Source organism: Leishmania infantum, chromosome 12 (genome assembly GCF_000002875.2).
Source record: "Leishmania infantum JPCM5 genome chromosome 12".
In the NCBI taxonomy this organism is placed as follows: Eukaryota; Euglenozoa; class Kinetoplastea; order Trypanosomatida; family Trypanosomatidae; genus Leishmania; species Leishmania infantum.
The window spans coordinates 127933-141607 of NC_009396.2; the positions used below are offsets into that span (position 1 = coordinate 127933).

The following is a 13675-nucleotide window of genomic DNA, read 5'->3' on the forward strand; positions in this document are numbered from 1 at the left end:
GTCGCAGAGGGGATGGGTGGACGAGGCAGACACAAGCCACGCCACCTCTCCGGTAGGGGGTGCTAGCCTCATCGCGTCGTCTTTGGCGCGGACACCTGGGTGATGTCCTGGGGGAACACATGGAAAAATAGGGGCGTTGCGCGACCCGCCTCCTCCGCATCGCAGTTGGGCGATGACTTGCATTCTCGCTTGCTCGCGTGCTCTCTACGTACTTCGCCATATTTTTTTTTCCACGAGTCTCCTCGCTTTTTATGCATACACACACACACACATATGTACAAGCATCACGTACGCATGTGCACACAGGCATGCAGCAGTCTTTCGCTCTTTCTTGCTCTTCCTCTGTGTGACGTTATGGTCTACGTGCGGCTCATTACCCCGGCGCTGGCGAGGCTGCTCGATGCGGCGGCCACCGCGCCTGAAATAGAGCAGGTCCGGCGTGACTTTATCGAGGAACGCCTGCACGCTCTTGTGCACACACAGTCACCATCCCAGCTGGAGGGTGCCCTGTGGATCTACATCGTCTCTCAGCAGCAACTGCTTTCGAGAACCGCGCACGACTCCAAAGCCCCGGCTCAGCAGCAGGGAACGAACTGCGGCGCGCTTGAAGCGCCAACGTCGTCCAGCAGCTCCAGCTGTCCGCTGCCGCCGTCGCTCTTGTTGCCCGAGTCCCTGACATGTATCAGCGACGCCGTGCGGTGGTACTGTGGCGAGTTGCCGGTGCCTGCTGCTTGCCCGGCAGCTGATGAGTGCGAGGCGGCTTCACAGACGACGCCGCAACCGCCGCAGGGGGCGCAACAAGAGAAGCAGCCAAAGTCAAAGACGGTCATCCACATCAAGCGAGAGCCTTGTGCCTTGCCGGCAGAGCAACCGGGAGCACGGATCGATGAGCTCCTTCGACAGCGCCAGCAGCCGGCTCAGCGCCGCGAGCAGGCAGCTGGGCCCCTTGCTACCGTACAGCTGGCCCTCGATGCACTCGCCCAGCTCAAGCGTGTTCCCGCGCTTCTTCAGCCTCGCACCATCGCCCTTCTTGTGCGCGACTTTGTCTCGCTCTGGAGCCTCGTCTATCTGTGCAAGCAGCTGAAGCGCCACCAGCAGTGCAAGGAGCGTCTGCTGGCGGGCACGGTGACCGCAGCGATCGGGGAGATGGACGTGAAACGCGGTCTCGGCGGGGACTGGAGGCGTCGCGACCGCACTCGCGTCGGGCACAGCCCTATCGCGCACGACGCCGACGCCGAGCCCATCGCGGTGTGCTTCCACGATTACGATCTGCTACTGCCATGGGACCTTGTCCAGCGTGTATTGTCGCCGCCAGATGTCTCCATGGCAGCCACTGCAGCGCAGTGTCGAGCCGTGGAGGAGGCCAGGGCTGGCGCGCTGTCTTCCGCGTCTGCAAGAACGGCCGCCACCTCCCCTGCCTTCGCGCTCATCCTGAACCCTGCAGTGACGCCTATGGACGACAACCCAGACCGTCTACGCAAGAACGCACGCATCGACGCCATTGACAAGGCTGCCAGCAAGTACTACTACGCCTTGCTGTCAGCTCGCGCGCACGGGCAGACAAGTGAGCACATCCGCGGCGCACCGTCAGGAGCCTCCTCTGCGTCCGCCGCGGTCCACCAAGAGGCGTTGCGCAGCTCCTTGACGACAGTAGACATTGGCGAGTACGGTGTGCTCGACCCTTCGAGGATGCGCGCGCCGTCCTACCTTGCAGGAGCGAATAGGTCACTCTCTGGTGGCGTCGGCGGCGGGTCGTCGAGAGCGGCGTCGGCAAGTTCGGAGACGGCCGCCAAGTCGTATGCGTTATTTCTGCGCGACGCCTCGATCGGCTTCGACATCCAGGTGATGGCCCTCACCGGCGCCGGTGTTGGCTACTACCTCGGCTACCTGCGCGGGTTGTCGTCGGAGTGGTGCACGCTGTACGCCGTGGTCGGCCTTGTGACGATGATGCTGGTGGACGCTGGTCTGCTCATAATTCGGATAGGACGGCAGGATGAGGCGGTGCTCAAGGCCCGCGCACGGATTCGCCAGCAGCGGGAAAAACTGAATAAAGAAGGCGAGAAGCTCGTACGGTCCATGCAGGCCGCCGCAAGTCTATCTGCGGCCGACGGTGCTGAGCTGACTTTCGCCTCCGCTGGCAAGGCAGGTGCTGCAGTCCCCCTTAAGATGGAGACGGACCCGCACGCCAAGAAGAACCAGTAGCGCTAGCACTGACGTGCCTCGTGAATGGCTAGCACAGGAGGTCAGAGCGACATATCGCCACTGGTCTCGGCGGCCAGGCCGTGGATGGCGGGGCGGAAGCATGGGTAGAGTGTGAGGCGGAGGGGCCGTGCTCTCAGATGACGGAGTCGGGGCATTGTGCCGTGACACCTGCGCGTCTGCGGCTGCTTCGCACCACGCGGATGGGCTGCCTGTGACACAGGGCCGCGCAGGGGCTGTCGCGTGGCGCATGGCCGCATGCGGTGCGGGGCAGAGCCATGGGCGCGTTCGAAATTCATGAAACGTCTGAGCTGCACTGCACGTTGCACTTTTTTTTCTTGTCTGCTGCTCTCTTCCCCTCGGTGGCGGCGCAGGTGTGCGGTGGTCTGCTGGCGTGTTTGCGTGTCTCTTTGGGTGATTCTAAGCTGCGCGAGCAGACTCGCATCGCTGTTCGTCGGTGCCGGTTGCGGTATGCGCACACGCGTACGCGTAAATGCGTTTTCGCTGCGTGTCTTCGGGGACGGAGGGAGTTCAGGCGGGGGTGGTTCAATGGAAGCCCGTCACGGCACACCCCGCTCTCACAGCAACCCGTCGAGCGGCAACGCCGGAGAGCGCACAAGAAGGAGCACGGAACAACGGTGCCGTGGGCAGATGCATGCAGCTCGAATCGGATGACCCCTCTTCATCCCCCTCTTCGAGATGCGGACGCTAGTCCAGGTGCGGAACCTAGGATGACGGTGTGTGTGTGCCTGCACGTGCCTCGTGTGTGCAGCCCCAACACGTGAAGCTCGCCTTCGCGGCCACCCCTCCTCCCATGGCTACACGCACGGGCACCTACGCCCATTCTCCACCACCCCCTCTCTTCTCTCTCATTGCCTCATCCTTTGCTCACACTCACGGGCGCACGCAGCAGAGTCCATATTAGCAGTCACTGGAGCCCGCATGCATCCACGCGGACGGCATGTGAGGCAGACTTTGACGGCCCCATCCCCACCCGTATCTACACTCAGCGTCCTTAGCTCCGTGAACTCGCGTGGTCATCGTCGCGATACACTTTATTTTTCGTTTGGAGCGGCTGTAGACATCTGCCGCTGCCACTGCTCTTGCGTGTGTCGCTCTTTCTCTCTTTCTCTGCTCCACTCCCTCCTCACCACCTTCTTCACCCTCTCTTGCAAAGACAGACAGTCCAGTTCGGGTGGCGTGGCTTCGCCGTGACTCAGCTTGCTCGCTCCCCCGACGGGTCAGCGTACAGAGACACGCACGGGGCAGCCAGCGCCCGCCTTTGCATCTCCCTTTAGTTTTTTTTTTGTTGCTTGCTCCTGCTTTCCTTTCCCATCGGTGATCGCGATTTTCAAGAGTCGCAAGTGGACTGTGTGTACCCCCTCACCCTCTCTCTCCCATCCGTGTCCGCATCACCACCGGCGTTCCCGTACGGCTACTGCCTGCTTGCGCCAGATCGCTCTGCAGTGGTGCGCGAGTGCGAAATCCGTGGTCCGTGCGCTGTGAGGTGGTGTTGGGAGGCGAGGGTGCGCCTGTCTTCTGCTGCCACTGCTGCGGCGAATGCAGTCCGGCCATTTCCGTGCTTGCATTCGTCATTGAAAACGGCACCCGCTCTCCAAGATGCCAACTGTGTCCATTGTAGGCGTCGATGCCGCCTGGGAGCCCTCGTGCTGCCCATCCGTGATCGCCGATGCTGCAGGCGCCGCCACGCGAGACAGCACCGGCCTTCTCGCAGTGCCGGAGGTGTATACGGAAACGGGCATCGTTATCCTAGACCTCGGGCGCCGCAGTGGTGACGCGAACGCATCTCGCGGTCCTCATGTCTATGGCGCCGCTCATAATGCCCCCAAGAAGCCGCCGTGTTGGGCTCGAAACGATGGCGTGTGGGCACGGCTGCAGGCCGCCGGGTTCCCATGCCTCGTCGCTGTCCTGGCACAGCCGCTCGTGAGACCCGCCGCTGCACCACCACCACCACCACTGCCGCCGGCGCAGAGGACAGTGGAAAAAGGAAGCGCCGACAGGGGGTACGCGGACAGCGCTGGCCTCGGTTCAGATGCAGGGGCGGGTCTGGCGACCGCCTCTCTCCTTAGGCCCGCGTCATCCGCGGGTGCATCCAACCAGACGGCGAAGCCGCTGCTCGTGTATTTGCCCACTATCGTGCCCTCTGCCGCCACCCCCAACGATGCCGCTGCATCTGCCGGCTACGGCGATGCGTCAGGCGGGGTCGGTGATACTGACTCGGAAGCACCGTCGGTCGCTGCGTTGCCTTCCTTCTCGCACAGCGTGTCGTCGCGCAGCGTGGTGGGTAAGCTGGGTAAGCTGCCAAGCCCTGACCTATCCCCGGCAACAGCAGCCACGACCACTGCTGCAGATCTGTCCTTTTCCGTTCCGTCTTCTATTCCGCTCTGTCGCTCGTCGCCGCCGCGCGCACTCCTGCCTCTGTACTTCAGCTCGGCCCCCGTGGCGCCGCTTCGCCACCTCCTTGCCTCAGCTGCCGTGTGCGTAGACGGCCACAGAATACCGTCGGCTTTCTCTGCTGCAGCCGCGCAAGCCGAGGAGGATGCGCAGGCTCCACTCAGAGGCGCTGGCGCTACGTGTGAAGCAGTGAAAAGAGAGCACGCGCGAGAAGTCGATACGTTGCAGCAGCCGCCACCTCCCTCGTCGAGCGCCTACACAGATGCGAGCACCGGTGCGGTTGGTGTTGCTCGAGTCGTCTGTCGAGCAGTCTGGCCAATCCCTCCGTGGTCGGCGAATCCACTGCCGTTGTTCGCTCCGGAGGCGGTCCCGTTGCTATCCTACTCGATGAGCACTGATGGCAGCCATCGTGGAGTTTCGGTAGACAAATCCGCAACGCCTCGAGTGGCGGGAACAGCAGCAGCGGATGACGACAATGTGGAAGCGGCTGTGTCTGACCTGCTGGAGCACCTCGGTGAGTGGAACAGCTCCCTCGTGGCCGGCATGTTCTTGAGTGCGAAGGTGCTGGCGGCAAGCACGCCCACGACGCAATCAGCTACACCGTCCTTGTCGCAGCAACAACCGGAAACGACAGCGACGAGGACGAGAGATGGCGAGGCGGAGGCTGAAGCGGCGGCTCTGGAGAAAGAAGGTGGCAGTGTCACAGTGGCCTCGGCATGCCCTACCTCAATGCAAGAGCTGCTAGCGCTTCTCTTTCAGTACTGGCATCAGCGGTTGGCGGACCCGCCGGCGTGCACGTGTGCAGTAGGGCCTCCCGGAAGGCATCAGCAGCACCACGAGGTATCTGCGTCTCTGAAAGCCGTTGCGGGCACCACCGCTACCACGTTTGCCGCCCAGGAGAGCGTTGGGGTGGTGCCGCAGTCCCCATCACCTCCGACGCAGACGCCGACACTCATCAGCCGCGCCTTTTTTCAGGATCCTCAAGGCCGCGAGCACGCGGCAGAAGCACCCTGGCACAAGTCCATCAAGCAGACGCCGGCGCAGGCAACGCCGCTGTCCTCGCCCTCTCCGCTGCCCCCTGCCGCCCCGCACCACTACACGTCCGCGTTCCTTGTGGAGCAGCTGCTGATGTCGATCGAGTTTTCCATCGCGTACTTGGTGAGCCGCAAGCGGGACGCGGCGGCGGTGTCTGGCAGTCAGGCAGATACAGATGCTCTCCGTGACGCATTCAATGAGGACGATGCTCGAGCGCCGCCCTTGACACCGTTGCGGGTTCAGCAGCGGCTCCGGTGCTACCGACTCCCGCCGGTCTCCTCGCACACACCATTTGAGGTGGTGTGGGGGCTGTACCTCGCGCAGCGGATGCGCATGTTCAGCGGCTCCGAGACCTTAGCATCCGCAGCCAAGGTCCGCGCTGGCGCACAAGCGCCGGCTGCTGCGCGCTTACGGTTGTCGGCGCCCTCGAAACCGTCGCTGGAGCACGCCGAGGCAGCGCTTGCCGATGGAGAGGAAGAGGAGCAGCGGCACTACGCATGTGGCCTGAGCTGCACAGCGATGGACGTGTGGACACTGTGGCAGCGGGCAGCAGGAATGACGTGGAAACGGTCACCAGCAGCATCAACAGCGTTGGCGCCCATAGTCAAGGAAGCGGCGGTGGATGCCACACCCCTATCGCCACCGCTACAGCTTACTGCGCCACTGCAGTCCGCGAATGCACTGATGGAAGTAAGCAACCCTACAGCATCGCCGCCGTCACTCGCCTCACCGTGTCGCACGCGTATCTTCTCCGCAAGCAGCATGGAGCGGCGGCGTCCGTCATCAGACCGCCAGCTCGTTCTGCCGCCTGTTCGCTCCTCAACACCACAGCCTCTACCCAGTCGCTTGCCCACCCACATCAACTTCACGGTGCAGACAGTCTCGAAGCCGTGCAAGAGCTCTCACAGTGCCCCTGACGTGGCCGCCGTAGCAGCCGCAGCAATCCATGACAGGTCACTGCCGTCCCCACACGCAGTGTTAGCTGCACAAGCGGTTCAACTACAGCAAGGACGTGAGCCGGTGCAGATGTCCTCGGCAACGTCGGTGGCGGCAGCGACCGCAGGACTTCTTCAGGTACTTCCGAGCTTCCTCTCCTCTCGCGGCCCAGTGCCGGATGCGCCTTCTCCACCGTCGCTGCAGCCCTCGACTTCGGTACGCAATTCGCCCTCCCCACAATGGCTGCACAAGCGGGCCAGAGCGTCCACAGCAGTGACTGCCGACGTGCGTGCCGCAACGCAGCCTGCGCAGAGAAGTGGCAAACCCGACGCTTGGCTGCAAGAGCGGCGCGAGACGCATGGCGTCAGCGAGGCGAACGCAGCCGTGAGACACGTACCAGCCTCTCAGCAGCCCGCAACAGGCACGATGCAAGGAGGCCGCATCGATTCATGGGAGAGCATTGGCGATAGCAGCCTCGACAGCGCGGACGGGATGAGAGACAAGAGGAACGACGGCGTGGCGCGTGTCGCAGGGCAGTTGACCGCCAGCACCACTGTGAGCCGCAGTATACATGACGCCTCCACTTCTTTGGTCGCCGCTGGATCGCAGGCGCACGTGCAGCAGCGACGCTCTACCCTGCCAGCCACCTGCACCGTCGAGCCACCCAAAAGCGTTCTTCCCGCTGCACCGGCTGCGGAGAGCGGCAGGCGAAAAACGCATCGTACCGGTGAGGTCGGTGGCGACAGCGACGATGGCGGCAGGCACACCGCACGCGCCACTGCGGCAACGCCGTTGGAGGGATGGAAGGAGACGCTACCGCCCGACGAGGCACACTGGATGGAAAACCGCGGTGGTCTCGATGCAGCAACGACGGCGCCGCAGACGTCTCGCTGCCGGCGGCCGCGCGGAGGGCTGTACTCTGCCGCCTCTTTCGTAGCAGTCCTCTCCGCGGCGGTGTCGCAGGTGCTGTCCGAGCAGCAGGATCCATCGCAGCAACATCAGCAGCAGCAGTTCCACGGCTTCCCCGCAGCGCCTCCCTCCTTCGCGCCCTCGGGCTCCGTATCTTTCTCCTCCACGGCAGCGGCGGTGGCGGCACAGCGGCTGGAGCAGATCCGCCGTGGCCGGCTTTTGCCCTCCCTCGCTACGCTCGACAGTCTCAACTTGCTACCGCAGTACGTGCCTGTCTGGTGCTACACGTACGACCCCATCACCGGCCAGCGGGCAACGAGGCGGCGCGGCGACGATGGTGGTGGCAGTAGCGGTCATGTGCACAATCGCAGCTACCTACAGCGCTACACCCCATCTTCCAGCGGGGCGGTGACCCGTTCGCGTGGCGGCGGCGGCGGCGGCGCAGGCGGTGGCATCCACGAGCTGGGTCGCGCTGGCAAGGCGGGCTTGACCGCCACCTACAGATATGTTTCTGAGACGGCGCGAACAGTGCTCGATGCGGTTAAGTCGTCTGTACCGAACAAGGTGCAAGGCGCGAGGGGCATCAATGGCAATAGCACCCAACCTGTGAGCAGCGGCACCGGCGACGGAGGGAGAGCTGGTTTTCCCGCCACACCGGCGACAGCGGGTGCACCGATGGAGAGCCCCGTCATGTCTCCCGTTGCCGTCTCCGCGCCACGCACGTCCTTGGATGCGCCTCTGCCTGTGATGGCTAGCGTTCATGCTCCCGCGCACGGCAGCGGCAACGCAACTCGTGATGCGACGAAGGATCCAAGTCTGTACTACGCCATGTGCGGGCTGTACATCACGGAGCAGGACATTATCATACGCGCCATTCCGACGGTCGAGGTCGAGCGCCAGCGTGAGAAGGCGAGGCAGAAGTGGCGGCAACAGAAAGGCGTGCCCTCAGCGCCGACACGAGGATTCGGCTGGGCAAAAGCCAGCGGCGGAGGTAGAGGCTGCCTCGGCCGCGGCGGCGCACCTTCAGTTGGCAGCGAAGCCGAGCGCTCGAAGTGCGCTGACGGGAACAACAGCAGCGACGAGGGCAACAACGTCGACGACAGCGACGAGGAGGAAGTGGTGGAGCTGCTGATTTTGCCACGCGTCAGCCTTGTGTCTGTCACGCCGTGTGCGGTGGATCGCAGCGCCGGCGGCGTCTTCGCCGTCAAGCACGCTCGCAAGCTGTACGACCATCTGGAGCGAGACCGCAACTTCGCTCCTTCGTCCTCAGCGGCCACCACCTCAGATTCGACCTTGACCGTGCCCGCCTCTGGCGGCAGTGGTAGCGGCGGCGGTGGCGAAGGTGGCAGGGATGCAGCGGAAAGCAGCGTACCGTCCGCCTCAGCGGGGTGTCGATTGTCGGTGACCGGCACAGCGACCTCAAGCACGGGCACCAATGCGCGACACCACCTTCCGCGCACATCAGCGCACTCAGGCCAGCCAGGGCAGACATCCTTCATGACGTCGTCGACCGTGGTGGTGCTAAAGCTGCAATCTGGGCAGATGCAGACGGTATGGCTGGAGTTTGCAGACGAGACGGCGTTGAATGAGGTCCATCAGCTGCTGTGCGCTCCACTGCGACCTTCGACTCGGCCACGTGGGATGGCAGCCTGTCAAGCAGGGCCGTGCTATGGCAACCGATTTTTGTCCAGCGCCCGCCGCCTGTGGTGCATGGTGCCTCTGGTCCTGCTTGCCACGAACGTGCTGCCGCAGGGAGCCGCCACCTCGCCGTTCATGCAGGCACTCTTGAAGAACGTCACCGTGGCGGCGGTGATGCTGAACGCGCAGGCAACGGCGCCGTGCATGGCAGCGGCAACAACCAGGTCGCCATCACTTCTGTCGATGGAGGCCTCCACGCTCTCTCTGCCCTCGCCCCTGCCCCCGCGCGGGCCCCCCATAATGCTGGCAGACACGTGGTGGCTCTACGACCCCGCTCGAGAATTCGTGCGCCAAGGCCTGTCAGAGGAACACTGGTCCATGACGTCGGCGAACGCGGAGTACGCCTTCTGCCCGACCTACCCATCCACCTTCGTCGTCCCCGCCGCCGTCGCACGCGCGATGGAAAATGACGAGGTGGACGGACGACACCGCATGTCGCGCCGCGTCGAAGCTGTCGCCTTCTACTACGCGCCAACCGGTGGCGTGCTCGTCCGCAGTGCACAACCGACGCTGGCGACGCTGGTGGCCGATGTGCCGACCGGGCAGGCGTTGGAGTGGACATCGCGCATGACGGGTGGCCGGCTTGGTAGAGCAGCGCCGGCCGCGTCGTCGTCGCAGACACAGACGTCGCCGTTGGTGGTGCCGCTGCGGGACGCCCTTCGCCTTACACTGAATGCCTTCGCCGCGGCGGCTGGAGTGACGGCTCAGCAAATCTTCGTAATGGACCTCCGCTCTGCCAGGGCGGCGTTCGCGAATGTGGGCAAGGGAGGCGGCACCATGGAGCTTCTCCTGTACCCCTTCGGCGGTGTGGAGTACGCTGGACTGCCAAACATTCACAGTGTGCAGAAGGCGTGGCGTAAGCTAAGAGCGTCCCTGACACACGACGCGCCGTACCAGCTCCGGGGAGATGAGAGCGGCTGCCTCGAGACGCAGTACGTGCAGCACGCAGGAGAGCCGCCGTACGCGGCGGTGGTTGCCGCTGCTGAGCTGTCTGCGACGGCGAAGCGGCCCGCGTCAGGGCTCAGCGTGGCGTCGCCACTGTTGGCGTCGCTGCTGCCGCGCCTGCAAGGGTGCAGTCCGAGTGCTCCGCAGTCAGCGAGGGACTTTAGTAGTGGCGCAGACGCAGAAGCGGTTATCAAGCTCAGTGCTGGTGAGTCCGGCGACAGCGATGGTAACGGCGAGAGTGGCGGGCCAAGAGACGGTGCGGCAGCGGAAGACTATGCTGCGAACACAACGGCCATGACATCGGCGCCGTCTCGGCCTCCGTTCTCGCTCGGGGGTGTGCGATGGAGTGCCATCTTCTCCGCCATGGCCCCCGTCGGCGGCGCGTCCGTCACTGCCATGATGCCGGCAGCACAGCACGAGTGGCTCGCCTACATTGCCATGCTGCTCAACACCGCCGTCGTTGTAGCGCGGCGTGTATGCGGCGTGCCGACGGACCCGCTGTACGTGCCTGCCCTGCAGCACAACGGTCCTTTGGCAAACTGCTTCTCGTACATTGTAGGCCACGCCTTCACACAATTTCGGCTACCAAAGGCGACGACGTCGGCGTCTGCGGCGCCACGCTCGGGATCGAGGCGCAGCTTGTGGACGTCAGCCGCAGCCACAGCGTCGGCTGCTCGCAGCTTCAAGGCGCCGCTAGCATCGTACGAGCACAGCGCGCACGCGACACTCGCGCATGTGGTGTTTCTCAACTGCTCCGACGGCTGGGACCGCACCCCGCAGATCAGCATCCTTGCGCAGCTGCTGCTAGACCCTTACTATCGCACAGTGGAAGGTCTCTGCATCTTGCTGGAGCGCGAAGTGCTCTGCTTTGGACATCCGACGCAACTACGCTCAACGGCGGTGCGCGGCAACGTCGACGACTACTGGGACCAACTCCTCCGCGACGACCAAGACGCTGCGGTAGCAGCGAAGAGGATGAGCGCGCAGGTTCCCGCGGCAGCGGCGACGCAAACACACGCGACGTCAGCGACCTCGGAGGGCCAGCGACTCTTCCCGGCGTCGAACACGCGGGCGATAGAGGCGCGTCAGCGCAAAACCGCTCCGGCGGCCTCTCAGTCGCCGACCGTCCTCGCCGCTCACACACTGGCAGCTGGCGAAATGGGGAACGCCGTGGAGAGTGAGCCTAGGAGCGATAGCGAGGGGGGTCGAGCAAGCTGCAACGTCGGGCCGCTGACGGCCGCTGCTGCCGCCGCCAGGGATGACGATGATTACGACGACGTTGAAAGTGATGCTACCTCGGCGCTGCTCTTCGATGAGGGGCCCGTGGAAGCGCACGAGGCTGCGGCGGCTGACGGGCTGAGAGAACGGGCCTTGCATCGATGGCTGCAGAAGGCCCGTGCGGCACTGGGCGGCGGTGGTAGCGCAGGCGACGTCGCAGCGACGGAGGGTGCAAGGCAGAGCCGTGGTGCATCTGCAGCGACTGCTGATGCGCCGTCAGTGTGCACGTCGTCGATGTCCTCAAAGCCTCCCAAAGTGCCGCTGTGGTCTAGTAGCGAGGTGGCACCCATTCTTACGCAGCTGCTCGACGCCATACGTCAGCTTGTCGTGCTCTATCCGGCGTGCTTCGAGTACACACCGCAGTTTGTGTGCCTCCTGCTCGATCTCCTCCACAGCGGGCTGATCAGCACCTTCAGTGTGAACTGCGAGCAGCAGGTGGAGGCGCAGCGTGTGGCAGAGGGCACGCTGTCGCTGAGTCAGTGGTGTGCTCTCCTGCTGTCCACGACGACGGCGACGCCATCGGCATTGTGTGCAGCAACGCCTGTCACGGTCCAGCCGTCACCCCTCAGGAACACACTCGACACGCACTCGGATGGTGGCGGCGGCGACGCCAACACTGTGCTCCTGCTGAGCAGCGCGTCGAACCCCCGTGCCCCCGCGACGCCGGACTCGCTGCGCCAGCAGCTCCCGAGGTCGACGGCAGCGGCGCTATCGACGTTCCATGCAGATCCAGCCAGCGAGGCGGGTGGCGCTGAGGCAAGCGTGGGTGCTGCCATCTCGGTCGACGCATCTTTTCATCGCCTGGATTCGGCCTTCCTGATGGGCGACGCAGGTCTGGAGCAGGAGGAGTCAGGGGAGAACGCCGTGGACAGCTGTCGCCGCAGCTGCAGCGACACCTTAGAGAGGAAGGCCTTCGCCGTCCACCCTAGAAGTGGAAGTGGCGAGGGTGCGTCTGGCAGTCTTGCAGCCGGTAAGCAGCCGCGGCAGCTCTCTGCCGCGGCACGGTCCTTGCCCAGTACCCGCACTCCTGCCTTGCCGCCGCTCGCCCAAGAGGGAAAGGCGGTGGAGGAGGAGACGGCGACGACAGGGGGTCGCTCGTATACACCGCAACTGCAGGCGCCGCCACTGGCGCGTCCTGATGCGTCTCTCCACCTCTACGACTTCGACTGCACCACACAATGGGGTGTCCCCGTCGCATCTGCGGCGCCACCGCTGCCGCGCTCGGGGCACGCCCTTCCCTCGCCCTTCTCAATATCCTCCTCCGCCACCTCACCGCGGGCGTACTCCGCACGCCCCCGGGAAGAGGCCTCGCTCGCAGGGAGTGGGCGGCAGACACAGCACCCACACCAGCAAGCAGGCTGTAATGCGAGTGGCGCCACGGCGGCGGATGAGTTCTCCCGCCGTCTGCTGCCCATCTCGTACGAGGCTCTCTACACCTCTGGTTACCTCAACCCGAACTTTTCCCTGCGCCACAACAGGGTCAATGTCGGCCCACTCGTGGACTTCATCCTTCCATCCCAGCTTACCCTGTGGCGAGCCGCGTATACACGTCACTCGTTTTGGGGCGTGCGGCAAGCGCAGCTGCAACACGCCACCGGACAGCATCAGCAGGAGCAGCACCGGCTGCGTGGGGCGGGCGGTGGCATCGGACAAGGCGCTTCAAACGCAACAGGCGAGGCGAGAAGTTCCTTCGGCCGACACGGCGGCAGCGGCAGCGCTGTGGGCGTGGGTGGTGCTCACGTCGGGGCAGAGGCACATGGAAGTGGGCTGTGGAGCGCCGGTGCTTCCTCTACGGGGGCAGCGGCGTCGTCGGGCCCCATCGCTAGCGCCGTACCCGAAGACGCGCGTTGGCAGCCTCGCAACAGCACCCCGCACGTCCCCTCCTTCGCCAGCGCCTCCGTCACGTCACGCACTGGCGGCGGCAGCAGTGCGGCCTTCTTCATGGGCGAAGAGGACAGCGAGAGTCGCTCGCAAGGTCGACCGGCGCACTTCACGGACGTGGCCGCCGCCTGCACTGCGACCTCCTCGACACCCGGCATCTACCAGTTCCATATCGGCTCCGACAGCGAAGACGAGGAGACGGACGACTGCCACTAGCGCCGGCGACAACGAGCTGGAATATGAAGGACAGTGAGGCGAGGCTCGCGGGCCTGCGCGCGCGGGGGTGCGTGCGTGCCTCCTGTCTGTGCTCTTGAATGCTTTCACGTCTGTTCTTTGTACTTGCTGACCTCCGGTGGTTCAGGAGGCGGTGGCGGAGGGC

At 64.5% G+C, this 13675-nt stretch overlaps 2 protein-coding genes across 2 annotated transcripts; both read left to right on the top strand.

The window, feature by feature from the left end:
- Positions 1 to 273: 273 nt before the first annotated feature.
- On the top strand, positions 274 to 2202 carry LINJ.12.0260 (conserved hypothetical protein; the record flags this gene model as incomplete). Its single annotated transcript, XM_003392222.1, has 1 exon — positions 274 to 2202. One exon carries the CDS (start codon positions 274 to 276, stop codon positions 2200 to 2202), a length of 1929 nt encoding a protein of 642 aa, XP_003392270.1.
- Positions 2203 to 3819: 1617 nt separating this feature from the next.
- On the top strand, positions 3820 to 13512 carry LINJ.12.0270 (conserved hypothetical protein; the record flags this gene model as incomplete). Its single annotated transcript, XM_003392223.1, has 1 exon — positions 3820 to 13512. One exon carries the CDS (start codon positions 3820 to 3822, stop codon positions 13510 to 13512), a length of 9693 nt encoding a protein of 3230 aa, XP_003392271.1.
- Positions 13513 to 13675: the final 163 nt, after the last annotated feature.